Genomic DNA, 27,589 nt, shown 5'->3' with positions numbered 1-27,589 from the left:
TGAAGAGAAGCTTATTTTGAGCAAATGCTCAGATCTTTCCATGAGGAAAGATTTCGTGGGAAACCAACAGAACATGAAATTCATGTTCTTTCGACTTTAGACAATGAGACATGGCTTAAAAATATATATAAAACACTTCAAGAGATCGTTGTTATATTTATGTTCTGTTGCCATCTTGGGATATTTCATAACTAGGATGCTTTGAATCAACATCTTTCATGAAAACAATAAACTCTTGCTTGAGGTGGACTTTCCAGAACGTGTACCCTAACTTTGTTTTAACTTGTTATGGGAATAGGATTAGTTGTATGAAAAGCCATCATTTTTTTTCAAGCATCAAGACAGTCTCAATATTTATGAGGAATTACAATCTTCATCTAGAGTCTATGAGTGAGACAGTTGATATAATAAATGGAATATTGTTTAATTAATTGAAGTATTTTAGTTTGTTTTACTAGTTGATGAAATTCTTGGCTTTCTTTTGAAGTATACAATGAAGTGTTTTTTAAGGTGGAAAATCACGACAACAAAGTGTGAGTTGTCTGCTATCAGGCAAAGGGATGTGTGTAATTCTTTATGGTGGATAGAGGGGCTTCTGACATAACATTGTACTTCAAAGATAAATTTATGACACTTTGGAATAGTAACTAACACATGAAAAAGCATTCGTGCTGTGGTCCCAATATCATAGTCCATCCGCAGGGACTAAAAGTATATGTACAAATATCCACGAGAATATCCAAAAGTTGAAACCGAAGGTATGATGAACAAGGAAGTGGCCAGACCAAAAGAGACTCAAGGATTTCGCTTGTACTTACATAACCGGTCACATGATGTCGCTGTATACTCAAAAGGTGAAGAATAACTCCGCACTCAGATTCCAGCCTTTTAGAGTAGGGTGGACTCCATATTGGCCAGAGCTGGATACAATCTAGTATGTAAGTGTTTCTAGAACTGAGAGGCAGCACATAAAGACCTGAGGCAACCGCTCCCTTAAATCTCTCCAAGTCTTACCCCAGAGGGCCGTTTTATCTGCGATGCTGCTTCCCTGGCGAAGAAACGTGAGAACACAGCGCCTGCTGCTCTGGCTTCTGCTCCTCACAGCCTGGCGGGCAGGGAGCGGCCAGCTGCGCTACTCGGTCCCCGAGGAGGCCAAACACGGCACGTTCGTGGGCCGCATCGCGCAGGACCTGGGGCTGCAGCTGGCCGAGCTGGTGCCGCGCCTGTTCCGGGTGGCGTCCAGGAGCGGCGCGGACCTGCTGGAGGTGAATCTGCAGAATGGCATCTTGTTCGTGAATTCTCGGCTGGACCGTGAGGAGCTGTGCGGGCGCAGCGCGGAGTGCAGCGTGCACCTGGAGGTGCTGGTGGAGCGTCCTCTGCAGGTGTTCCACGTAGAGGTGGAGGTGAGGGACATCAATGACAATGCGCCTGTGTTCCCCGAAACTAAGAAAAAAATCACCATCGACGAATCCATACCACCGGAAACCCGGTTTCCACTAGATGGCGCATCAGATGCAGATATTGGAGTAAATTCAGCCTTAACCTACCGGCTAGACCCCAGCGATTATTTCTCTTTGGACACGCAAAGCAATCTTGAGCAAACGTCTTCCCTGTCACTCGTGTTGAGGAAAAGCTTGGACAGAGAGGAAATCCGGGAACATAGTTTATTACTGACAGCCAGTGATGGAGGAAAGCCCGAGCTGACAGGTACCGTTCAACTGCTGATCACTATTCTGGATGTGAACGACAACGCACCAGCATTTGACCAATCCGTGTACAAAGTGAGAGCGTTCGAGAATGCCCCTAACGGAACACTGGTGATCCGACTCAATGCAACAGATCCTGATGATGGTACAAACGGAGCTGTCGAGTACGCATTCAGAAAGCCTCTGTCTCCAGCAGTGGCCAATGCATTTACCATACATCCCAGCAGCGGTGAAATAAGGACAAAAGGGAAACTGGATTTTGAACAAAATAAATTGTATGAAATTTACGTGGAAGCAATCGACAAAGGTTATATTCCAAGGACGGGTCATTGTACCCTTTTGGTGGATATCCTAGATATAAATGATAATGCACCGGAAATTATCATTACATCTCTGTCACTCCCCGTCAAAGAGGACGCCCCACTGGGCACCGTCATCGCCCTCATCAGCGTGTCCGACCGCGACTCCGGCCCAAACGGACAGGTCACCTGCTCCCTCGAGCCCCACGTGCCCTTCAAGCTGCTGTCCACCTACAAGAACCACTACTCGCTGGTGCTCGACAGCGCCCTGGACCGCGAGAGCGTGTCTGGCTACGACGTGGTGGTGAGAGCGCGCGACGCGGGCTCGCCCCCGCGCTGGGCCAGCGCCAGCGTGCGGGTGGAGGTGGCCGACGTGAACGACAACGCGCCCCAGTTCGCGCAGGCCGAGTACACGGTGTTCGTGAAGGAGAACAACGCGCCGGGCTGCCACATCTTCACGGTGTCGGCGCAGGACGCGGACGCGCAGGAGAACGCGCGCGTGTGGTACTCGCTGGTGGAGCGTCGCGTGGGCGGGCGCGCGCTGTCGAGCTACGTGTCTGTGCACGGCGAGAGCGGCCGCGTGTACGCGCTGCAGCCGCTGGACCACGAGGAGCTGGAGGTGCTGCGCGTGGAGGTGAGCGCGCGCGACGCGGGCGCGCCTTCGCTGGGCAGCAACGTGACGCTGCAGGTGTTCGTGCTGGACGAGAACGACAACGCGCCCTGGCTGCTGGCGCGCGGCGCGGGCGGGCCTTTGGGGGCGGCTGTGGCTGCGAGCGAGCTGGTGCCGCGGTCGGCGGGCGCGGGCCACGTGGTGACGAAGGTGCGCGCGGTGGACTTGGACGCGGGCTACAACGCGTGGCTGTGGTTCGAGCTGCAGGCGGCGTCTGCGGGCGGCGCGCGCTGCCCGTTCCGCGTGGGCCTGTACACGGGCGAGATCAGCACGACGCGCGCCCTGGACGAGCTGGACGCTGCGCGCCAGCAGCTGGTGGTGCTGGTGCGGGACCACGGCGAGCCGGCGCTCACGGCCACGGCCACGGTGCTGGTGTCGCTGGTGGACGGCGGTCAGGCGGCGCCGTCGTGGTCGCGGGCGTCAGTGGCGGCGTCCGCGTCTGCGGTCGCGCTGGGTGGTGCGTCGTCACTGGTGGACGTGAACGTGTACCTGGTGGTGGCGATCTGCGCGGTGTCGAGCCTGCTGGTGCTGACGCTGGTGGTGTGGGCGGCGGTGCGGTGCTCGTCGGGTGCAGCGTCGGCGGAGGGCGCGTGCGTGTCGGGTCCGGCGGCGGCGGCGGCGGCGGCGCTGGTGTGCTCGAGCGCGGTGGGGAGCTGGTCGTGCTCTCAGCGGAGGCGGCAGCGGGTGTGCTCTGGGGAGGGCCCGCCCAAGGCCGACCTCATGGCCTTCAGTCCCAGCCTTCCTCCGGATCTGGACTCTCCAGGTGGAAAGGAACAAGGAGAAGCGTATTCAGAAGTTTTGAAAGAGGTAACCTTGTACTTAAAATCCATGTGCTCTTTGTTTCTTAGTGTGTGTTTGAAGTCGCTTTCGTCTCATTTTTAGTATCTTTCATCTCAGTTTTGATTTCCCTCATCTCTGTAATATTTTGCAATTTGCTCGACGTTTGATATGAGACAAATTAGATTTATGCAAGTAGTAGGTTTTTAAAATTATGGTATTTTAAATCTGATACTCTGGAAGAATGATTGTGTGTGTATACAATTATTCCATGAGCTATTACACTCTCCAGATGACTGTAACGGAGAGAGATGAGCTGTTTTCAAGCCAGGAGCCAGGAGCTTCTTCTGGGTCTCTCCTGTGATGGCACCTGGCAGTTGGACCAGCTTCCTAGCTGCATTAGCAGGGACCTGGATCAGAAGTGAAACAGCCTGGGCTTGAACTGACGCCCAGTGTAATCTCGTGTTGTACGCCACAGTCTTTCCCCTTACACAATACTGGCTCCCAAAATTTCTTTTGTGCTGTCTTAATATCTTTCTCTGTCACTTTGCCTTTAAAAATAACTAGATAAATCAGTAAGTTCAAAGGAAGATTTAATATTTAATGGTATGCATCCTTCTGGTTTTATTTTTTAAAGAATTTTGTTTACTTTTACTTAAAAAATTAATCTACTTTTTAGTATAAAGAGAACAGATTTGATGTATGTCATAGGTAAAGTTTTGAGATGACTGTATTTCATTCCTTCTTTCTCTCCTACCTCTTCACCCTCATTCCCCTCCTTTCTTTCCTTTGTTATTTTTAAATCTTTTGTAAAAATGCAACTTCAATCCTTTCTGTCATCACAGGCTTAATTAGTTACTACTAACCATAAAATTCAACAAGTAAAAAGTAGAAAGACTGAAGTTCTACACATTATGAACAAATGTTAAAAATAGTAATGAAATCAAAAGATTTCATTCTCCTACATTTTAGTATTTAGTATTTTAGTATTTAGTATTTAGTATTTTAGTATTTCATGTTAACCGCCACATATCAGAGAAACAAATATTTTTCTGGACTGGCTGATTTCTGTAAGCATAATATTTTGCTGCAAAAGGAAGATCTTATTCCTTTTTATGTCTAACACTGCAGAGTGTGCGTGTGTATGCATATATGTTAGGGTGTATATATACATATATACATATCTGTAGATATGTGTGTGTATACTTATATATGAATATACAGATGATGGCCGTCTGGGTTGATTCCATTATCTTAGTTAATGTTCACTGAGCTGGTGTTATGATGCCTCTTGTTTTTTATCGATTATGATTGGTTTAGCTATTTGGGGTCCCCTTGTGTTTCCACCTGAATTTTACCATTATGTTTTCTCGAGCTGGGAAGAACATCCTTGATATTTTGACTGATATCACATTGAATCTGTACATTGAAGTGGGTAGTGTAGACATTTTAATTATATTAATTCTTCCAATCCATGAATGTGGAAGACAGGAAGAAAGACATGTTTTTTGTGTTTTCGTCTATTTCTTTCATTAATGTTTTTTAATTTTCATTATAGAAAGCTTTCATATTCTTGGTTAAATTTATTTCAAGATATTTAAATTTTTTTGTTTCTACTATGAATGATACAGATGTTACAAGTTCTTTCCCAGCCCTGGCACTGTTTGTATATACAAAGGCTGTTGATTTTTGCATGCTGATTTTATATCCGGAAACTATTGAACTTCTTGTAAGTTCAATAGTCTCTTAGTAGAGTCTTTGGTTCCTCTCTATATAGGATCATGTCATCTGCAAACAGGAATAATTTAACTTTCTCCTTCCCAATGTATGTCCTTTTGATTTCTTTTTCTTGCCTAATAGCTCTGGCTAAAACTTCCAAAAGTATTTTGAAAACATTGGTAAAAGTGCAATTCTTTTTCTGCTTTTGAATGTTAGTGGGAATATTTACAACTTTTTCCTCATTCAGTATGATGCTGTCTATGGGGTTGTCATAAATTGCCTTGATTCTATTGAGAAATGTTCCTTCTATAGCCAATTTGCTTAAGATTTTTTTTATCGTGATAGCACACTTATTTTATCAACTACTTTCTCTGCTTCATTGATATAATCATGTGATTTTTGTTTTTAAATTGCTAATTAGATGTGTTATATTTATTGTTTTGCATACGTTGAACCATCCATGCATATCAGAGGTAAATTTCTCTTGAAACAGGTGAATGATCTTTCTGATTTTTTTCCTTATGTTTTGTTGGCTTTGATTTGCTAGTGTTTTCTTGAAGATTTTTTTGATGTAGTTTTATTGAAAAGTCAAATTTCATAGAGAAGAGAGACAGAAAAATATTCCATCCATTGGTTCGTTCCCCAAGCAGCTGCAATGGCCAGAGCTGAGCCAATCTGAAGCCGGGTCTCTCACACGGATGCAGGGTCCCAAGGCCTTGGCCATCCTCTGCTGCTTTCCCAGGCCACAAGCAGGGCGCTGGAAGGGAAGTGGAACAGTTGGGATAAGAACTTAGATGGGATCTCAGAGCATGCAAGGCAAGAACTTTAGCCATCAGGCTACCGTGCTGGACCCTGTTGAAGATTTTTGCATCTATATTCATCAGTGATATTGGTCTATAGTTCTCTTTGTATGTTGTATGTTTTTCTGGTTTTGGAATTAAGGTGATGCGTATCTCCTAGAAGGATTTTTGGGAGGACTCCCTGCCTTTCAGTTGTTTTGATTAGTTTGAGAAGAATCAGAATTAATTCCTTGATAGTTTGGTAGAATTTAACAGTGCAGAAGCCAACCAGCCCTGAGTTTTTCCATTTTGCACTCCTGTTATGTATGTATCAGATAATATTTGCCTTTCTTCGGTAGCCAACACTGTTCTTAAAAGATTTATTTATTTTTATTAGAAATGCAAATCAGCTTTATACAGAGAAAGAAAGACAGAAAAGTTTTCCATCTGTTGGCTCACTCCCCAAATGGCCACACAGTCTGAACCAAGCCAATCTGCAGCCAGGAGCCAGGAGCCAGGAGCTTCTTCAGGGTCTCCCACGTGGATGCAGGTCCCAAGGCTTTGGGCCATCCTCTAGTGCTTTCCCAGCCCATAAGCAGGGATTTGGGTAGGAAGTGGAAGAGCCAGGACATGAATTGACACCCATATGGAATGCTGGCTCTTGCAAGGTGAGGATTTAGCCATTGAGCGATCATGGCAGGCCCTGTTACCAACATTTTAAAGTGATATTGTTTAGAAAATATGTTAGGAGGGCCCATCACTTTGGCTCACTGTAAATCCTTGACTTTCCTACAGTGGCTACAGGTGCCAAAACCAGCTGATGGGAGCTTAATCCAAGTCTTTCATGTGGGTGGCAGGGACCTAGTCAGTGGAGCCTTCATTGATGTGTCGCATGGTCTTTATTAGCAGGAAGCTGGTCAGGAGTAAGAGTGATGTAAGTGTCCTAGTCAGCATCTGACTGCTAGACCGAATGCCCACCATCATCTTGTATTGTCTTAGTGTTTGTTTGGTGTTACATTCCTTCCCGTTTAGTTTTCATTTGTGAAAAAAACTTGTACTTTTAATTCTAATTATTGACTGTGTTCTCTCCTTTTTTTAAAAAGTTCTTTTCTTTAGCCATCACTTTACTGAGACTTTGTAATTCTGATATGTGTATTTTTGCATAGTTTTTTATTGTTCTCTCAAAATTTTTAGGTTGTTTCCAGACTGGAAAGATTTTATGAAACTTTATTTTTTGTGTGGCTTCATTCTCTCTAGTGTAATTTTCTGCCTCTCATTTAGAAAGGCAATTTTGTGCTATTTTTTGGCTCAAATTTACATGAAAATATATTTTTTCTACAGTTTTAGAAGAAACAGATTGGGATAGTCTTTCTAGCTTTATTGCTTTTGATGTATTTATTAAGACTATAGGAAAAAGACACAGTGGTTTTTTTTATCTTTGCTGCCCATTTTAATCTACTTTGTTCGTTGAATCATTCTTTCTCTGCCTGATTTGGGCTTCATTCCTTGCTGTTCGTCCTCAGAAAAGGATTCTCCATTCACAGAGCCAAGATGGCTCAATCCAGTCCTTTTGTAGTTCTCATGCATCAGCTTTTGAATTAGCATGTTCAGTTCACCATCTTTACAATCATGATTAATATTTTCAGATTGTCTTTTCTTATTTCCGAGTAGGCCCTCATTGGTACCATTGGGTTTCTCCAATTTTCAACACTGTCCAAAGTCCCATCACCTTCCTCTGCTTCTTCCTGTGTCGTAACTGATATTACACATGGCTCATCGTGCCAATGGCTTTTCCTACCTCCTTGAATTGAGAGATCTTGGGCAGAACCCTCATACCTAATTTTGTTGCAAAAACACACAATAGTTTTTTTTTTCTGTCTCAGATTCTTAATTATTTTCTGTTGTGAATTTTTAGGTATTAAAGCTATACTGGCATCATCACCATCTTTTCATATTTTCCATATTTTAGTTTTCTTCTTCAAAAGCATATTTCTTTAAAGTATTTCTAAATTTCTAATTTTTTGGCTTAAAAATTACACATTATACTTATATTCTTTTAAACAGAAGTAGAGGTAGAAGATTGACCTAACTTCTACCTAGAAGGATTTTGATAATGTGAAGTAAAAGGATATTCATTTAGATTAGTCACAGTGAACTGTTACACACTGTATAAACTATGTGTGTGTCCTAAAGTGGACATGGTTTTCCAAACATGTTTCCTATGCTTAACAGACACCAAGATTTGCATTTTAAGTGTATAGTATAGGCTGACCATGTAATTTCTCACCCAAACCAGGACACATTAAAGAATGTTAGATAGTATGGTAGCTAATGTTCAAAGACATCTCTAAAGGAATTATAGATCTTTATATTTGTGCTTGTGAATAATTTGAAGTTGAGTCTAGGGGCTGGCACTGTGTGCTTTTATCAAATAGAATGAGTGAAAGTGATTGTTGCATGACTCGCAGCATCAGAACATAAGACTTGCACCTGGTGTCTTGGAACACTTTCTGTAGGGGAAGTCAGCTACCACTTAAGAGACTCAACTACTTTGAGACTGCTGCACTATGTAAAAGTCCAAGCTAGACCCACACAGGAAGAACACTTGGAATGATGTACTCACACAGCACATCACAGATAAGATGTCGTCCTTGGTGTGCAACTTAGTCCAGTGTTCAGGTGACACTAACCGTAGTTGTGGCTTGATTATATTGCATGCTCAGTCACCAAATAAGTATTGCTTAGGTGAGCTTAGATATGGCAATGATTTGTTATATAAAGATGATTAGAACACATGGCATTATTAGAAATAATGCTGAAATTATGAGCAAGAATTGGGATGGCATAAGCAAGCTGCTAAATATAGCAATCTGAGCAATAGGTCAGGTTAGCACCAATGTAGTTCTTTTTTATTTTTTTTAAAACTTTTTTTGTTGATGTTTACATAGCCGATTATGGTGGGAAGAATCAGGGTTTAGGGAAAAGTGGATGTGATCATTGTTTCCAGATTTTCTATTTATTTTTCCTGTATCTGGTGCACCAACATAGTTCTAATGTCTTTACTCTGAGAGGCAGAAAGTAAAATAAATTCTGCCAGTTATATGACTTTGACCTTGTGAGCTAGTTTCATCTTGATTGGTTAACAGGCAAGTTCTTTGTTTAGCTCTGGTTCACCTAGCTTCTACTGTCAGTTGTTAAAGTACTTGCAACACAGTATCTGAATGAAAAAAAAATACTTTTGTGTTCAAATCAGATGCTTTATACTTGTGTTTCAACTTGAGTCCATTCTGAAAGAACTGACTATGATTTTGTCATTTACTTTCTTGAAGAAGGTCATATCAACATAAATAACCATTAAAAGTTCAAAATGTGAAGTCAGAAGCCAATCAGTGTCTGTGCCTTCCTGTTGACCAATGGAAGGACACCTTATTAGGTAATATTAGCTTCCAAAATATTGAACTTTTTTGACAAATGCTAATAATTGCCAGACATTTAATAATTTTTGATTACCATTTGTTCTTGTTCACTTATTTTCCTCATTTTGAAGTGTGATTTTGTTACTCTCCTCCTTTGCTTCTATTGAGGTGAATACCTAATTATTTTATTCACCGAAGGGAAGTGAAAAGTAGACTTCTCAGAGTTGTATTTTTTTAAAGATCTGTTTATTTTATTTTATTATTTTTTTTGGAAAGTCAGACATACAGAGAGGAGGGGAGATAGAGAGGAAGATCTTCCTTCCGTTGATTCACTCCCCAAGTGGCTGCAATGGCTAGAGCTACGCCGATATGAAGCCAGAAGCCTGGAGCCTCTTCCAGGTATCCCACTTGGGTGCAAGGTCCAGAGGCTTTTGTGCCATAATTGACTGCTTTGCCAGGCCACAAGCAGGGAGCTGGATGGAAAGCGGGACCTCCAGGACATGAACTGGCTCCCATATGGGATCCCAACACGTGCAAAACAAGAACTTATTAGCCGCTAGGGTATCTGATAAGCAGAAAGCAACAACATGACCCAAGTGCAGAAGTCAGTATATGACTGTCTTAAGGATATTCTGAAAGCATAAAGTTCTGTAGCGTGGAACCATTGCCCAACCTCAGTCACCCTCAGGCCTTGACCTTGGTCCTGGACTATCTATACTTTTTTTTTTTTTCCACAAAAGCATGCTGGATTTTATCAAGTGCATTCTCTGCATCTGTGGGATCATATCTGGTTTTTATTTTTCAATTTGTTAATGTGATATGTCACATTTGTTGATTTGCTTGTGTTGATCCATCCCTGCATACTAGGGATAAATCGCACTTGATCCAGGTGAATGGTCTTTCTGATGTGTTGTTGGATTTGATTAGCTAGTATTTTATTGAAGGTTTTTTGTATCTATGTCCATCAGAGATGTTGGTCTGAAATTCTCTTTGTTACATTTTTCTGGTTTTGGAACTAAGGTGATGCTTGTCTCATAAAAGGATCTTGGATGGATTCCCTCCTTTCCATTTGTTTTGAATAGTTTGAGAAAAATCAGGATTAGTTCTTACTTAAGTTTGCAGTGAAAACGTGCAGTCCTGGGATTTTTATTGTTGTTTCTGTAGGCAAGGTCTTTACTAATGATTCGATCTCTGACTAGTTATTAGTCTATCTAGGTTTTCTATGTCTGCATGACTCAATTTTTGTAGATCGTATGTGTCCAGAAATCTGTTTCTTCTAGATTTTCCAAGTTGTTGGTGTGTTGGTATTTGTAGTCATTCTTCATAATTTATCTATATCTGTAGCATCTGTTGTAATATTTCCGTTTTCATTTCTGAGTTTAGTAATTTGAAACTCCTCTCTCTCTCTCTCTCTCTCTCTCTCTCTCTCTCTCTCTGATTTTTTAAAAAATTTCTTGTAGGAGCTAATTGCTATAAACTCCTCTTACCATGCTTTTCACATAAATGTTGAAATATTGTGTTGTGTGTGTCCCTCTTTTGTATGATTTTTAAAAAAGATCTAAGGCAGATATACAGAGGGAAGGAGAGACACAGAGAAAGATCTTCTGTCAAATGGTTCACTCCCTTGATGACCAAATGGCTGTGCTGAGCCAATCTAAAACCAGGAGTCAGAAACCTCTTCCAGGTCTCTCATGAGGGTGCAAGGTCCCAAGGCTTTGTGTTGTCCTGGACTGTTTTCCCAGGCCACAGGTAGGGAGCTGGATGGGAAATGGAGCAGCCAGGACACGAACCTGTGATCCTGGGACACATATGAGATCCTGGAGCGTGCAAGGTGAGGACGTTAGCCACTTGGGCTATGGTGCTGTACCCAGAATTGTGTGTGTGTGTGTGTGTGTGTGTGCTACTTCTGTGACTTGCTGTTCATTTAGGAGCATGTTGTCATTTGCATGTATTTGTATATTTTCTACAATTTCCTAGGTTTTTCATTTCCGGCTTAATTCCATTGTTTGTGTTCAATGTCTTGATTTTGCATTCATTCTAAGCAAAGTATGCACTTTTGTTTTTGTGCTCTTTCATTCAGTACCAATACTGTGTAGCCTAGAAATGAAAGTTATGATTCATTTGTTTTGATAAGGGCTCTGTAGGTATCATTTATTATGCACAACATTTTTATGTCAACTTATTGCAATGTTGTCCCTTTGTAACTTGTTGTAGTGTAATTAGGATGTCAACCCCAAACATTGCAATGATGTTTGTTTTTTTTTCATAAAAATCACTTTTCTGCACTCTTCTGGGTCAGTAATAAGCATTCTGGTCGTATCTCTGGTTTTTTGCCCCTGTCATGAACTGCAATTCCAGTGTTTTGAGTGTTTGGCCCATATTGTTAAGCTGAAATCCAAGGTTTGTCTCCTTTCTCTGGGCAAGTGTTAACATTTCAGCTCATAGCCATATCCAGGTCTAAAAATCCCTCTTCAAGGCTGCTGTAGCATCAACTTATGTTCCTGTAATTCTGAATCCCAACTCCTTCTTGTGTCTGAAACCGAAAAATTTCTTTTTGTGCTTTACAGGCTCATCCATATATTAAAATTACTCAGTTAAGTGTTATCAAGTCATTGTTAGGTATTTTTAGTAGGGTAGATTCTTAGCTAGCCTAATTAGCTTTACTTTTTGCCTTTAGTTAAAAATCTGCAGAGCTGTCATGTTGTTCTCTACCATTTTTTCTATATATAGCAGCACTAAATGACAGCTAAATTATCAAATGTGAAAGTATGGTTTTTAAGGCTTGTTCCTCACCAGCCTGTTAGCAGAGTTTTTTATTTCCATAATCTTGAATTTAAAACAGTGTTACTACAATGTTATTTTTTTCAACTTATTATGGGTTAATTTAGATTATTGTTACAAACTGTTCTTTCAAGGTGAGGACTTGAGCCGCTAGGCCACCCAGCCGGGCCCTACAAACTGTTCTTTCTATGAACATTTCCTCATATATGTTGCAGATTAAATTCTGCTAGATTGTTGATCACAGCCTTTATATAATTAGAAAATTAGCTTTATACTTTAATATATATTTTTCTATATTAGTATTTTTAAACCTTGTTTGAATTTTTGTTGATGAAGAATTAAACATTTTCATAGAGTAATGCATGTATGACTTCTATATTTTAGATTATGAACAAAAAGCCTTCCAAAATCTGAGACCGTACAAAATTTATTCCATGTTTTCATTTTGTACTTTTATAATTTATGTTTATGTTTAAATGTTTTGTTTGTGGAATTTAAAAAGATTAGTTATTTGAAGACAAAAAGGAAGAGACAGAAAGAGCTAGAGACAGAAGGAGAGCTTCTATTTGCTGCTTCACTCCCCCAGATGTCTGCAACACTTAGATCAGGGCAAAGCCAGGAGCCTGGAATTCATCCTGGATCTCCCAGGTGGGTGACAGGGACCCAAGGACTTGAGTCATCACATATTGCCTTCAGAGTGCATCAGCAGGAAGCTATGCTGGAAGCAGAGCTGGTATCATAACCCAGGCACTTTAATAACAGGATATGAAATCCTAACCAGCATCATAACTACTATGTCAGATGCCTACTCCTTTTTTGGAATTTATTTTGATGTAAAGTAAATGGGAAATCCGGTTAGTTTTGACTTTGCAATATATCAGCTGAAAAAAAATACTGTTTTTGTTATGTGTTCTACTGCTACTATAATTTTTTCATATATCCTTGAATAAATTTTTCGCCCTGTTCTCTTCCTTTGAACCTTACACATGTATTCATGTATTCACTACCAATATTTTATCTACTGTAACAATTACATATAGTAGGGCTGGTTACCTCATTACTCTTTTTTTTCAAAAGTTCTATAGCTGAGTGTGTGTATATTTTAAAAATAATATTGAGCATCAACTTTTCTAGGTTAAAAATTATACATTGATGTATACATTTGGATCTCACCTCATTTTTTTAGATTATTTTAGACAAAAGTGGTGTCTGTATAATATTAACACATTAGTTAATAGCAGATACTATCTTTACATGTAGAAATGTATATTTTAATTCCTCTTTGCTTTAAGTTTTGTATATATGCTTCTTTTGTTGATTTATTAAAAGATTTTATTATGCATTTTTTAACTAGAGGAATTTTGCATTTAGGCAGATGTTGACTTAATACTCAGCTTTTCAGTTAATGATCTAAGTTTTAGGTGTGAAGTTTTATCGTGATCGAATAATAGTTGTTTTCTCTGCTTTGCAGTTTTTATATTGCCTTGTAGCATGTTTCTATATTAAACAAATTTCAAGTTTGGGTATGTGTACTGGTGATATCATCATTGCAGTCAAGGTTGTGAACATATTCTTCACCAGGATTTCCTTATGCCTCTTGGTAGTCCACCCATCTTGTCCCACGTCATTTCCCAACATCCTGTCCCCAGGCAAGCACTGACCTACTTTCTGTCACTATTGAGTGTTCATTTACCAAAATTGTATTTTTTGTTTGACTTTTTTCACTTAGCACTGCTATCTTAAGTTTCTTCTGAATCAAATATGTCAATAGTACAATACTTCTTATTGAGAAGTACTCCGTTGTATAGATGTAATTCATTTACCTGTTGATGGCCTTTTTGGTTGCTTTGTTTTTGACTTCCTTGAACAGGCTTCTGTGAACATGCATATGCAGATCTTTGTATGTAGTAGATGTAAAATTTTTTAATTGGAGGCCTGGCGTGATAGCCTAGTGGTTAGATACTCACCTTGCATGTGCTAGGATCTCATATGGGTGCAAGTTCGTGTCCAGCTGCCCCACCTCCCAACCAGCTCCCTGCTTGTGGCCTGGGAAAGCAGTGGAGGATGGCCCAAAGCCTTGGGACCCTGCATCCACATGGGAGACCTGGAGGGGGTTTCTGGCTCCTGGGTTTGGGCCAGCTCAGCTCTGGCTGTTATGGTCACTTTGGGGCAGTGAAGCAGCAGATGAAAGATCTTTCTGCATCTCTTTCTGTCTGTAAATCTGCCTTTCTAATAAAAATAAATAAAAATTTTAAAATAAATGTTTTTACAGTATGTGAACATTTTTTTTTAAAGAGAGGAGAGCCAGAAAAAGATTTTCCATCTGCTGGTTCACTCCCCAAGTGGCTGCAATGACCAGAGCTGAGTCGATCTGAAGCCAGAAACCAGGAGCCAGGAGCTTTTTCCAGGTCTCTCAAGCAGGTGCAGGTTCCCAAGGTTTTTGGGCCATTGTCTACTTCTTTCCTAGGCCACAAGCAGGGAACTGGAAGGAAAGTGGAGTATCTGGGACACGAACCAGTGCCCATACAGGATCCTGGAGCATGCAAGGTGAGAACTTTTGCCGTTAGGCTACTGCGCTGGGCCCTTCCCCAACCCCCCTCAAAATACATTTGAAAAAAACTTTAATTGATGGATTAAATTTTTTTAGAAAAGTGATAGATTTACAAAACGTTGAGCAGGCAGTGTAGAGAGTTCCCATATGTTCTCCAGTTCTGCTTCCTACCCCTCTGTGATTTTCTCTGTTATTAACATTTTGCATTTGTTTGGCACATTTGGTACAATTTATGAACCAATATCAATGCAATATTGTTTTTGAAAGGTTATTTACGTATTTGTTTGAAAGGCAGAGAGAGAGAGAGAGAGAGAAAATCCGCTGATTTTTTCCCTACATAGATACAACATTAGGACTGTACCTGACATTTCTATCTCTATTACCTGGATCATCCTAGTCTCCTCCACTTGCCATTTGTCACTTATCTGAATCTAGTTGTTCAGTTATTGTATATATGTTTAGTGGCTTCAGAATTGTTAGCCCGCATCTCTGGGGAAACAGTCTTATTAAGCTGGAATATGCTTCTTCTGTAAAGTTTCATTTAGCTTTGGTCTAACAAATGCCACTCATTTCCAAAGTTGCAAGAGTCAGCATCTTATTACCACATCTCTTTCACTGTAGCTATCTCACACATTTATAGTATCTCTAAATTCATTTTTCACATTCTGTATATCACTGTAGGATGGAATAAGCATTAAGGTTTATTCTTTCTGCTAGAAAGTACTATTAATTTTGACAAATTCCTGATGCTTTGTGTTCATCATTAAGGTCTCATACACAACAGCAGTTTCACCTCTTCACTCTCCCACATCTCCAACCTACCCTTGGCAACAATTGATGGTCAGCTATGTCTATAGTGTTGCATTTCCTGGATGTCATATAATTTAGCATCTTAAAGTATGTGTTTTTTTCCAGACTTTGTTCTTTTTCTTAGCAGTATGCTCCCGTTGCTTTTGTGTCATTAGGCATTTTTAAACTGATGAATAATATTCCACTGTGTGTGTGATTTTTAGTGGTTTACAGTAAAACATCCGTAAATATATAAGTGTAGTCCTGATACCTTTTGTTTTCCTTTCTTTCCATAATGCTTTATGTAGGACTTCCAGAACAATATTGAATAGGAATAGTGAGAGGGGACATTTTTGGGTTGCTCCCAATATTGAGGAGAAATTGTTCAGCTTTTCACCTATGTGATGCTAGCTCTAGTTTCTTTAGATGTTCTATATTAAATTGAAATTGTTCCCTTATATTCCTAATTGCTGAGAATGCAAAAACTGTATGAGAGAATGAGACAGCAGGAAAATGTTCCTGTCTGCTGATTTACTTGTAGAATGTCTGAGACCCCTGTGATTTTGCCACTGCTGGTCCAGGGCTAAAATCAAGAACTGAGAATACAGTCCAGGTCTCCTATGTGTATGGCAGGAAGCTAGTCACTCAAGCCATCACTACTACTTCCCTGTGCCTGTACTGGCAGAAAGCCAGACTCAGGAGATACAGGAACAAGTTGAACGCAACAACCCTTAGTGTCTGATGTAGGTTTCTCAACCACCAGGTGAAGTGCTTGATTCAGGTTGAGAGCTTATTGTGGATATAGGGTTCTGTTGGACTCTTGGTCTTCACCAACTGATATGCTCCTGTGATTTTTTCTCCTTATTCTGCTAATTTGTGTTACATTGATTGCTTTTTAGATGTTAAGCTAACCTTGCACACCTGAAATAAATGTGATGTCTGCTTTTTAAATACATTGAAAGACTTAATTTGCTAATATTTTCTTGAAGAGTTTTGCATTTGCATTTGCATTTGTTTTATTTTTTCATTGCTACTGATGCATATAGCTACAAACCACACAAATGACTACAAATTTAATGGTGCAGAGCAATGAGAATATTTTGTCTTATACTTCTGGGTAACTGAAGTCTAAAATCAAGCTGCGAATGGGCTGCATTCTTTCTTGAAGCTACAAATTATTTTAAAGATTTATTTTTTTAATAGGAAAGTCAGATTTACAGACAAAAAGAAAGCTAGAGAGAAAGATCTTCTGTCTGCTGGTTCACTCCTCAAGTGGTCACAGCAGCCAGAGATGTGCCAATCCGAAGCCAGGAATCAGGAGCTTCTTCCAGGTCTTCCTCGTTGGTACAGTGTTCCAAGGCTTTGGACCATTCTTGATTGCTTTCCCAGGCCACAAGCAGGGAGCTGGGTGGGAAACAGAGCCACCGGAAGATGAACCGGCACTCATGTGGGATCCCAGTGGCACATGCAAGGAGGGGACTTCAGCTACTAGGTTACTATTGCATTCTTCAGCTTCTGGAATTAGCCTGCATTCCTTATTTGTTACTCCTTCTTTGTATCACTACAACCTCTTGCTTACACAACCTATTCTATTGCTCTGATCCTGCTGCTTCCTTGTTAGAAAGACCTTTGTGATTGTATTGGCTGCACTCCAATAAACCAAGATAATGCATCCATCTGAAAATCTTTAATCATACCCACAAAACTTCTTTCTTTAACCATAAAGAGCATTTTATTCAGTGTCTCAGATTAGGACAGAGACATCAAGAGCTCATCACTCAGCTTACCAAAAGTTTGGTGAGAATCCGGTCCGTTGCTTGGTTTTCTTTCCTTTTTGTTTTTAAAGATCTATTTTATTTATTTATTTTTATTGGAAAGGCAGATATACAGAGAATAGAGACAGAGAGGAAGATCTTCCATCCGTTGATTCACTCCCCAAGTGAGCCGCAACAGCTGGTGCTGAGCTGATCCAAAGCCAAGGATCTCCCATGCGGGTGCAGGCTTTGGGCCGTCCTCACTGCTTCCTCAGGCCACAAGAAGGGAGCTGAATGGGAAGTGGTGCCACCAGGACATGAACCAGCACCTATATGGGATTCCAGCGCATGCAAAACTAGGACTTTAGCTGCTAGACTATCACGCTAGGCCCACTTGTTTTTCTTGTAATGTTTCCAAGTGATTTTGATGTTTGGAGCAGTGCTTGCTTCAGAGAATAAGTTAGGAATGGTTCTGCTTTTTTCTGGAAAGTACTACGGAGAATTAGTGTTCTTTCTTAACATTTTGGTGATATTCATCAGTGAAACCATCTTGACTTTGTGCATTTTCCTCCCCAAACCAGAATTGATGGAATGTAATTGCCACAAAATAAAAGGAGTACTCATGAATGTATGAAAAGAGTTTCTAGAGTCAAGAATAGTGTGTGTTTAGGGGAGGGAGGGGAACAGCCACTATGTTACTAAGGATCAGGTGAAGTTTATTTTATTTTTTTAGAAACCTCCCATAATGTTTTCCATATAGCTGTTGTAATTTACTTTCCTATAGTGGTGTGGGAGGGTTCCTTTACATCCACATCCCTCCTAACACATTCTGATAGGTGTGAGGGAATGTCTCCTGTTTTCAATTTGCATTTCTTTGATGATGGGTGATTTTGAGCATTTTAATATATCTCTTAGCCATTTTAATGCCTTGTTTTGGGAAATGTCAAGGGCTGCTTGCAAAGCGCTTCCAGTAGATCTTTTCTAGGGGAAAGAAGCTATGAACGGGGCAGGGAGAAGGGTGGGATGTGGAGCGTGGGACCTGGAAAAGCCAGGATCAGCAGAAAGTTTGAGGCGGACACTGCCCCCTTGTGTGCCCTCTCGTCACCTCTGTCGGACTCTGGGGCGACTCCCGGGTACAACAGGGCGCGCGAGAGGCTGGAAATCCGGCACGGGGAGCACCGCTGCGCTAGATCCGGAGGTTGCTGTTTCCTTAAGCGTGGAAGGCGTGTTCGGTCACATTCATGGTTCCGCCTCTCCCTGCCTCCGCCCTAGAGATCTTCGCTGAGTCCGGCGTGTGAATCCGTAGGTCGGAGCACCCCGGGGACCTGGGGCTGGGCTCTCCAGCCGTTGGAGGGAGGAACTGTCGGTGCTCAGTCCCGGTGAGCTGAAGGCTTCGGGTAGATGGTCGTGGACGTCGAGACCGTGGCGATCTCAGGGCATTGTTGTAGGAAATGCGGTTGAAAGAGAAACGAGTTCAGTTTCTCCGTGCGTCTTTCCCGGACCCACCCGGTAGCCGCTGCGGGAGCCGCGGGGCGACACCCGAGCCTGCGAGACTGGAGACGGCGCTTCCCCAGCCCGGGCAGCTCGCCTCGACTTGGAACCCCTAGGCGGCGCTGCGCACCTCCGCACCGCTTTGGTTTCCCAGACGGCTGCCGAGCTCCGACCAACCTAACGGATCTCCCAGCCCGCTCGCCCCCGGGTCATTCCAGTATTCGAAATAGCGGCGGAGGCAGCCGACTGAGCTTTCTTTTCCCTGCGGCTGGACGTCCCGGGCGCCGCGGAGCATGGGGCCGGGTCACCGCTAGTGGAGCGCGGACGCCAAGACGGAGGATGGCGGGCTGGGGATCGGCAGTTCTCTGGTTGTGGGTCTCCTGCGGGGCTGCTGCGGGACAGCTGGAGTACAAAGTGTTGGAGGAGGCGGAGCGCGGTTTGGTAGTGGGCAATGTCGCCAAGGACTTGGGATTGTCGGCGGCTGCTTTGTCCCTGAGAAACTTTCGTCTCCTTTCCGGCCAGGGCGAGCCGTACTTAGGGGTGGACATGGCCAGTGGCAGCTTGGTGGTGCGGGAGCCGGCAGACCGCGAGCTGCTGTGTGGGGCGAGCGACGCGTGCATCCTGAGCTATGAACTCCTGTTGGAGGATCCGCTGGAGCTGCACAAGATGCATGTTCACATCCTGGACACCAATGACAACTCCCCTGTCTTCCCCGCTGGCGACGTCCTGCTGCATATCCCCGAGGTTCTGGCGCCAGGAGCTCACTTTAGTCTCCCCAATGCCCAGGATGCGGACGAGGGTAGCAATGGGGCGCTCAGCTACAGCCTCAGCCCAAGCCAGTACTTTCGCCTGGCCATGGGGTCGCGGGTAGACGGCAGCCACTACCCGGAGCTGGTGCTAGAGATGGCTCTGGATCGTGAGCAGCGCGCTACCCACCTACTGGTGCTCACGGCTCGGGATGGCGGGCTTCCTGCGCGCTCCGGAGACGCCCAAGTCACCGTCGTGGTGGTGGACACAAACGACAACGCCCCTGTATTTGAGCGCTCTGTGTACCGCACCAAGGTTGCGGAGACGGTGCCCAACGGGACCCTGCTGTTGCAAGTTGATGCCTCAGATCCCGACGAAGGCTCCAACGGGGAAGTGTGGTACTCCTTAAGCAACAGCACCCGTGCAGAGCTGAGGCATTGCTTTCACGTGCACCCTAAAAGCGGGGAAGTGCGAGTGGCCGCCCCACTAGGTCCCCCCGCGGCGCTCTTGGAGGCTTACATCGAGGCGAGGGACAAAGGCATCTTCGGTCTGGCCAGCACAGCGAAGCTACTGGTGGAGGTGACTGATGTGAACGATCACACCCCCCAGGTGAACATCATGACCCTCTACAGCCAGGTCCCTGAGGACGCCACCCCTGGTACAGTGATTGCCCTTCTTAGTGTAGGGGACCAGGACTTGGGCCCCAATGGCAGGGTCACTTGCAGCATATCCAGTGGAGGACCCTTCCAGCTGAAGGCTTCCTTTGGCAGCTACTACATCCTGCTGACAGACGGGGCCCTGGACCGGGAGCAGAGGAGCGAGTACCAGGTCGTCATCACCGCCTGGGATGAGGGCTCACCCCCGCTCAGTACACAAAGGGTACTCACAGTGTCCGTGGCTGACGTGAATGACAACACCCCGAACTTTCCCGAACCACAACAGGAAATTTTTGTGGCTGAGAACAACAGCCCAGGGGTCTCTCTAGGTCGGGTGTTCGCCCAGGACCCGGATCAAGGGGAGAATGGCCTCATCTTTTATGAGCTGTTGGATTTTGTCTTTGAAGGGACAGCAGCCTCTAGTCTGGTGGCAGTGGGGTCCTCCAGTGGGATGATCACTGCCAAAACATCCTTTGACTTCGAGCAGCTCAGGGGGTTTCAATTCCAGGTTGAGGGCCGGGATGGTGGCATTCCCAGGCGAAGTGCCACCGCGACTGTCCACATATTCGTGGTCGACAGGAACGACAATGCTCCTGTCATCTTGTTTCCCTCGCCCAGAGATGGCTCAATCCCAGTGGAAGTTGTGTCCCGCTCCGCCAGAGCCGGACACCTGGTCACCAAAGTGGTGGCTGAGGACGCAGACGGTGGTTTCAATGCCTGGCTTTCCTACCGTATCTCCCAGGCTTCTGATTCAAGTCTTTTCAGAATTTCAGCCCACGCTGGAGAGCTGTGCACTGCACGCCTGGTGCTTCCCACTGATGCGGTTCAGCACAGAGTGGTGGTGGTGGTTCAGGACCATGGAGACCCACCGCTGTCCTCCTCTGTCATTCTGGGGGTGCTATTGAGTGACTCTGTCTCTCGGGTGCTTCCAGACTTTGAGAATGTCTGGGAACCAGGAGGGAGGCTCTCTGCCCTGAATTTGTATCTAATCATCCTGCTGGCCTGCATTTCCCTTTTGTTTCTGGGGTGTGTACTTTCCTTCGTGTGTGTCAGGTGGAGTCAGAGCCCAGGTTGTTGCTCTTGGACGTGTGGTCGCTCGCCAGCTGATCTGAGGTATGGAGGGAAGATGGCTCCGAGGTCTTGCATGGCATCTGCTATGGTAGATGTCACTACAATTGAGAGACTTTCTCACACTTACCTCTACCGCACCTCTCTGGGGCTCGGCTGTGGAAATGAAAGCTTGCTGCTGCGTGGGGAATACACGGCTGCTGACATGAGCAGTTTGCCCACAGGTATAGGACTGAATTTGCCAGTACCCTGTATTCAGATACGGAATAGAAAGGGGGATCATGCAAATATCAATGTCATGGTAAGCAACTTCTTATGGAATTTTTAAACTCCTTTTATCAGGAGATGACCGCTAGCTATGTTCTGAAAAATTCCTTAAATGAACTTTTGGTAGTGCTTAGTCAATTGAGTTGAACATGCTTTCTTAGCACCCCTGCTAATATTTAGCAACTGTAAACAAAATTACACCTCTGAGATATAAATTCTGGCTTGCCATCTGCAATGGATATCACTGGAAAGATGTTTTACACAGTGTACAAGAATGTAGCAAGAACAAATGCAATACTTACTATACAACTTATTAAATAATTCACGTAAAAGTTACAGTTTGAACTTAATAATATTATAGTAATGTATTCTTTTGCAGATTTTATATGGAATATAGGACATAGGGCATTTCCCCCTATGCAGTGTCACCTGTTAACAGAGTGACAGGGTATTTTGGCATTCTACATGTTTTGTGTTTGCAAACATGCATTCCATAAGTAAATTCTGTAGGTTATTGAAATTTTTCCTTATGTTGGTTTTTTTACTTTGAAGTTGGTATCTAAAAACTGATTACAGTGATGTAAGGAAGCTTGCATAACATCTGAAACATACTCAAGTCAAGAAAAGTAGACAATGTTACAGCATTTGTTATATAACAGGGAACCTCAAACCAGTAAAGTGAACAGAAGGAAGTCGTGATGCCTATAGGAAAGTGTGAGTGGGAAAGAACTGACAACATGTCTGATAATGTAAATGTCCCATTGATTTTCACTGTCTCCAGTATTTGCAGTTACAGGGGAATGATATTCTAGAGACTAAATACTCTTAGCTGAGTTGGGATGGAGGTTTGCTAAGAGGTTTTTACAGTTGCTGAAATGCATGTCATATGAATATTAGAAACATCAACATTTGGCAGAACATCAAATGAGTATGGTTCTCACTCCAGAATTCTGACTGACTAAAGTACTAATGGAAGTGAGGGATTTGTTTTAAAAAGTTCGTTTTCTTTTAAAAAAAAATAGGCTAAATGGTAAAAGTGCCCATGTATTTTGTTCCCAATTTTAATTGATAGGATAAGAAAATAGTTTAGGATATAAATAAATAGCACGCCTTTTTAATACAGTATTTTATTAAGAAAGAAAGCAAGAAAGCAAGAAAAGGTTCCTCCTTGATGAGTATTGTGGTGAATGCAATGGATTAAGCTGCTGCACAGGATTAATATCAGACTGTCTGGGATCAAGTGTTATCACTGCTTCCCATCAAACTTCCTGCTAATATGCCTGGGAGGCAGCAGATGATGCCCAAGTGTTCGGGCTCCAGCTATCTGTGTGGGAGCTATCTCTGTTATTCTGCTTTTCAAATAAAAAAAGAATTCTTCCTCAAACAGAAGGTCATTAAATATATTTGGAACTTGGTTTGGAATCTAGGAATGAATATGTAATCATATATTCTGTGCAGCAGTTAAAGAGAAAAACTTTTTTTCCCATCCCAAATTCTTGGCTGTTCCTACAACCATCTGGTTGCAATCTATGTATATTCTGATTTTTGTAGTGGAATTCTGATTATGTGTCCTCAGAAATATACTTTCTAATTCAGGCACATAAGGGGGTTATTCTTTAGAATCTTTAGGCAAAGAATATGGCTGTTTTGCATAGACTCAAAATGATGTTTATACCAAATAAAAACAGCCAATGGAGACCTGCATTGTCTTGCAGCAGGTTCACCCTCCAGCTGTGGTTCCAATTGGAGTGTCAGTTCTAATCTTGTCTACTGCTCTGTTTCCTATCCAGCTCCTTTCTACTGCACCTGGGAAAGCAGCAGGTGACGTCTCAAGTGTTTGGGGCCCTGTTACCCACATGGGAGACCTGAATGAATTTCACATTCCTGACCTCAGTCTGGCTCAGCCTCAGTTGTTGTGGCCATTTGGGCAATGAACTAGTAGAGATTTCCTTCCTCCTTCCTTTCTTTTCCCCTCCTTCCCTCCTGCCATCCCTCCCTCCCTTTCTTCCTTCCTTCTTTCTGTCTCTCCCTCTCTCCATCCATCCATCTGTAATTATCTCTGTCCCTCTCTCTAACACTTTCCTTCTGTTCTCTGGATGCCTTTGTTAAGAAAGATAGTTTTCTGAACTATTTGGTGCAATTTGTTGGTGAAGCCCTGGGGGATAAAGTTTACTTGGTGGGAAGGCTTAAATTACAAATCAGCTTTTTATTGTTAATAGAATTATTCACATTTTGATGCTTCTAATTTCTTTAGATTTTGTTTCTCAGAAATATGCTAATCTCATGTAAACTTTCAAATATTTCAGCATCAAGTTGTTGAAGATATATTTGCTTTTGCATCTTCAGGGTCTGCAGTGATTTTCCCCTATTTAACTCTTCTATTAGTTATTTGCATTTTTCATGACTAGACTTGGAAGCAGCTTCTTAATGACTTCTTCAAAGCTAACTTTGGGTTTGGAGATCCTCTTTATTATATATTTTCTTTCTTTTCATTATTTTTTATTTTTATTTGAAAGTCAGATTTACAGAAAGGAGACAGAGAAAGCTATTTAATATGTCAGTTCTCTCCCCAAATAGGCTGTAATGGCCAGAACTGAGCTAATCTGAAGCCAGGAGCTTCTTCTGGGTCTCCCACATGGGTTCAGGCTGCCTTCCTAGGACAAGAGCAGGAAGCTGGGTGGAAAGTAGAGCAGCTGGGACACAAGCTATGCCCATAGGGGATACTGGTGCTTATAGTCAGTGGATTGGCATGTTGAGCCATGGTGCTAGCCCCTGTGTTTGCTTCTGTTTTATGAATTTATGCTCTTTATATCCTTCCTGATGTTTTTCATATTCAATATGATGTCCTTTTCTAGTTTATTCTTTAGTTTACTAACTTACAAGCTTTGTTACTTCAGTTTTTAAAAAGCTTTATATATTTGTTTGGATGGCAGTGTGTATGTATTTAAGAGAGAGAAAGAAAAAGAAATTACAATCTGTTGATTTCCTCTCTAAATGCCCGTAACAGCTAGGACTGGACCAGGTCAAAGCTATGCGCCAGAGACCAGAAGCTTGCTCCAGGTCTCCTGTATGGGTAGTAGAGACTCAAGTCCTTGAGCCATCATCTACTGCCTTCCACATTAGCAGGAAGCTGGATCAGAAGTGAAGATGGGACTTACTCCCAGATACTCTGTTTAATACATGAATGGCATTGTTTCATAAATTTATAGCTTACTGAATAATTCAAAGCCAGTACAGTTATGTGAAAGAGATCAAACATTCCCAGGACCACAGCTACCTTCATAATTATTCTCTCCTGAAATGAAGCCATCATCATGAGTTCTAATATTATAAAGATAGAATTACGGCTTTATGCCTGGATTCTTTAACTTAGCATTAAGCTTGTGACACTTATCCAGGCTATGTGTATGTAGTAGTAATTAATTCATTAAATTGCTGTATATTTAATATACTCCATGATTTATTGACCCATTTTCTGTTGCTGGATTTCAAGTTTTTTTCTTTTGTCATGTGACCACTTCTTTTAGGAACATTTGTTTGTTTTTGGATGCCAATTAATTTCAATTTCTGTTGGATATATAGCTAATAGTAGAAATTGTTTGATCATAAGGTAGGACTGTATGTGGCTTTAATATGTATTTCCAATAGTTTTTTTATCTTTATTAATATTTTGCATTATGTGACAGTTTCATAGGCTCTGGGTATCCCCCCACCCCTCCCCCTCCCCTCCCCCCTGGTGGATTCCTCCACCTTGATGCAGCATTACAGTTCAAATTCAATCAAGATTCTTTCCTTGCAAACATATACCAAGCATGGAGTCCAGTTACTTATTGTCCAGATGGGTTGAACAGTTTCTTGGGGAGACCATTTCTGGTCCGAAGTCAGAGCTGGTATAATAAGTCAGTTGTATCGGTTATCTGTCCTATTAGCAGCAGTGGAGAGTTCCAGTTAATTCATTCTTGTAATATTTATTATTATTATTATTAGGGTGGTATATATCCTTTTTTGGTCCTATATTTTACTTTTTATTCAATGTAGCAATTAAACAGAACAGTTTTGCATAAATAATTACTAAAATATTGTTATAATTTATTTCTCCCTTCCATTATATGATCTTTCAAAATCAGATTTATTGGTCATTGAAAAATATTGACTCACTAAACTGTGAAGGCCTTCCATGGTTGACTATATTTTGTTATACAATGACATAAAAATTACATTTATCAATAATACCAGCAAAGATCAGAGAGTTTTTCAGTATTAAGAAACTGGGAACTCACAACAGTGGACACAGATTTTCCAAAAAATCTAATTATGACTTGATACCACTGCCCACAGCAGCATAAGCAGAGTTAGAGAGGAAAGTGATGTGCAATTGAGAAAATAAGAAATGAAGGGCTGGCACTGTGGCCTGGTAGGCTAAGCCTTTGCCTGCAGCACCAGCATCCCATATGGGCACCGGTTCATGTCCTAGCTGTGCCACTTACAATCTAGCTCCCTATCGATGGCGTGGGAAAACAGCAGAGGATAGCTCAAGTGCCTGGGCCCCTGCACCGACATGCGAGACCTAGATGAAACTCCTGGTTCCTGTCTTCAGGTCTGCCCAGCTCCAGCTATTGTGGCCATTTGGGGAGTGAACCAGTGGATCGAAGAATCTGTCTCTCTGTAGCTCTGCCTTTCAAATTAAAAAAGAAATAAACTGAACAATGCAGTTGAAACAACCAAGAAGCTTCTGCATAGCAAAGGAATAAAGAGACTATAGACTGGGAGATAATGTTTGCGAGTTGTTCATCTAGTAAGCAATCAGAGTATGTAAGAAACTAAAAAAAAAAGTCAGGAAACAAAAATAAGACAGACACAAGACAATGATTATAAAAGTGGGGTGGCAAGAAGGAAGCCCCTTTCTGTAAGGCTTTCTATTGCCTCAACCTTTTATTGGACTGCTTGGGGAATGAAATTACAGGAATTGACGGGGTATAAACTTTAATAGCCACACCCCATATTCATGTGAATCAGTCAGTGATTGATGATAAGGAAGCAACAGCACGGCTCAAGTGCAGAAATCAGTACGGTTCTGCTTGGACAATGCCCAACCGTGTGTTCTTGGCTACAGCCCTTGACTTTGGTCTTGGATTTTTGCCCACCTACAGACCGTTGCCTGCAGAGTTTGACCTCAATGTCTGGTGCCAGCAGTCTGTAAACTCAAGATTCCAGACACAGTTTGCCCTGCTCTTGCTTATCAAGTCACACAACACTTGAAATCTTAAATCTTAACCATCTGCAACACATTCTGTCAGTTGTTTCCTTGTAGTGAGACTTGTTCTGTCCACTTTTGAAAGAGTCTGCCACATACTCTAAACATGTACAGTCTGCTAGCCTGACTTGAGAGAGAGAGAGAGAGAGAGAGAGAGAGAGAGAGAGAGAGAGATTGATTCAGTTCAGCCTGAAATTCAAACACTTCCCAAGCATTCTGCTTGGAAGCAGGCAGCATGGTTCACTGCAGGATAGGGGGGCTTTAAGCATGCTTTCCATTTCTATGTCTTCACATAGAGTATTGGAAAGATGTGTACTCGCTGGTTGAGATTTGACAGAATTAATAATGTTCACTGCTACATCGAGGATATGCTCATTGTACATGCATGAAGTTGAATACAATGATTACAGTACAATTGGAGCCACTGCCTTGACAACCTCTGTGGCAGGTTTTACCTACAAGTGCTTTTCCATCTTCTGTGCAAATGTAAATGTGGCGAAAAAGACCAACAACACTTTGGCATTATCCCAGAAATGATTTTGACCTCATGGACACTCACCCACTCCACAGACCACATTCTTTTTTATTCCTTATTTCTTCTCATTTATTTGAATGGCAGAGAAACAGAGACCTGCTGGTTCACTTCCCAAAAGCCCACAATAGGTGGGGCTGGACCAGGCTAAAGCCAGGAGACAAGAACTCACTCTGGGTCTCCTACATGAGTGTCAGGGATACAACTACGTAATCCCTCACCTGCTGAAAGCTGGACTCAGAGGCAGAGTCAGGATTCTAACTCAGATACTACAGTGTGGAATTTTGGTGTCTTGATTGGTGGCTTAACTGCTGGGCAAGATAGCCACCCTTC

General features: G+C 42.5%; 2 protein-coding genes across 2 annotated transcripts in view; both read left to right on the top strand.

Moving 5' to 3' along the window:
- The first annotated feature begins 839 nt into the window (after nucleotides 1–839).
- On the top strand, nucleotides 840–18,913 carry LOC131482699 (protocadherin alpha-13-like). Its single transcript, XM_058677889.1, has 3 exons — nucleotides 840–3,460; nucleotides 6,458–6,500; nucleotides 18,755–18,913. The coding sequence occupies exons 1-3, from the start codon at nucleotides 1,038–1,040 to the stop codon at nucleotides 18,911–18,913; spliced, it is 2,625 nt and encodes an 874-aa protein (XP_058533872.1). The 5' UTR covers nucleotides 840–1,037.
- A 146-nt stretch (nucleotides 18,914–19,059) lies between these two features.
- The window catches only part of LOC101525192 (protocadherin alpha-C2), a 69,257-nt gene continuing 60,727 nt past the window's right edge, over nucleotides 19,060–27,589 (top strand). The window contains exon 1 of the mRNA XM_058677816.1: nucleotides 19,060–21,504. Coding sequence (XP_058533799.1) covers nucleotides 19,072–21,504 — 2,433 coding nt within the window. The 5' untranslated portion in view covers nucleotides 19,060–19,071. The remainder of the gene's footprint in view (nucleotides 21,505–27,589) is intronic.

This window comes from Ochotona princeps, chromosome 19 (genome assembly GCF_030435755.1).
Source record: "Ochotona princeps isolate mOchPri1 chromosome 19, mOchPri1.hap1, whole genome shotgun sequence".
NCBI classification, from domain to species: domain Eukaryota; kingdom Metazoa; phylum Chordata; class Mammalia; order Lagomorpha; family Ochotonidae; genus Ochotona; species Ochotona princeps.
This window is presented reverse-complemented; position numbering and strand designations above follow the sequence as displayed.

What these genes read in the sequence shown, in the direction of transcription:
- LOC131482699 (XM_058677889.1), top strand. Translation starts at nt 1,038, where the DNA reads ATGCTGCTTCCCTGGCGAAGAAACGTGAGAACACAGCGCCTGCTGCTC. An exon ending in GGAAAGGAACAAGGAGAAGC is followed by an intron (nt 3,461 to 6,457) that starts GTATTCAGAAGT and finishes TGCAGCCAGGAG; the next exon opens with CCAGGAGCCAGGAGCTTCTT. An exon ending in GGTCTCCCACGTGGATGCAG is followed by an intron (nt 6,501 to 18,754) that starts GTCCCAAGGCTT and finishes CCCACCCGGTAG; the next exon opens with CCGCTGCGGGAGCCGCGGGG.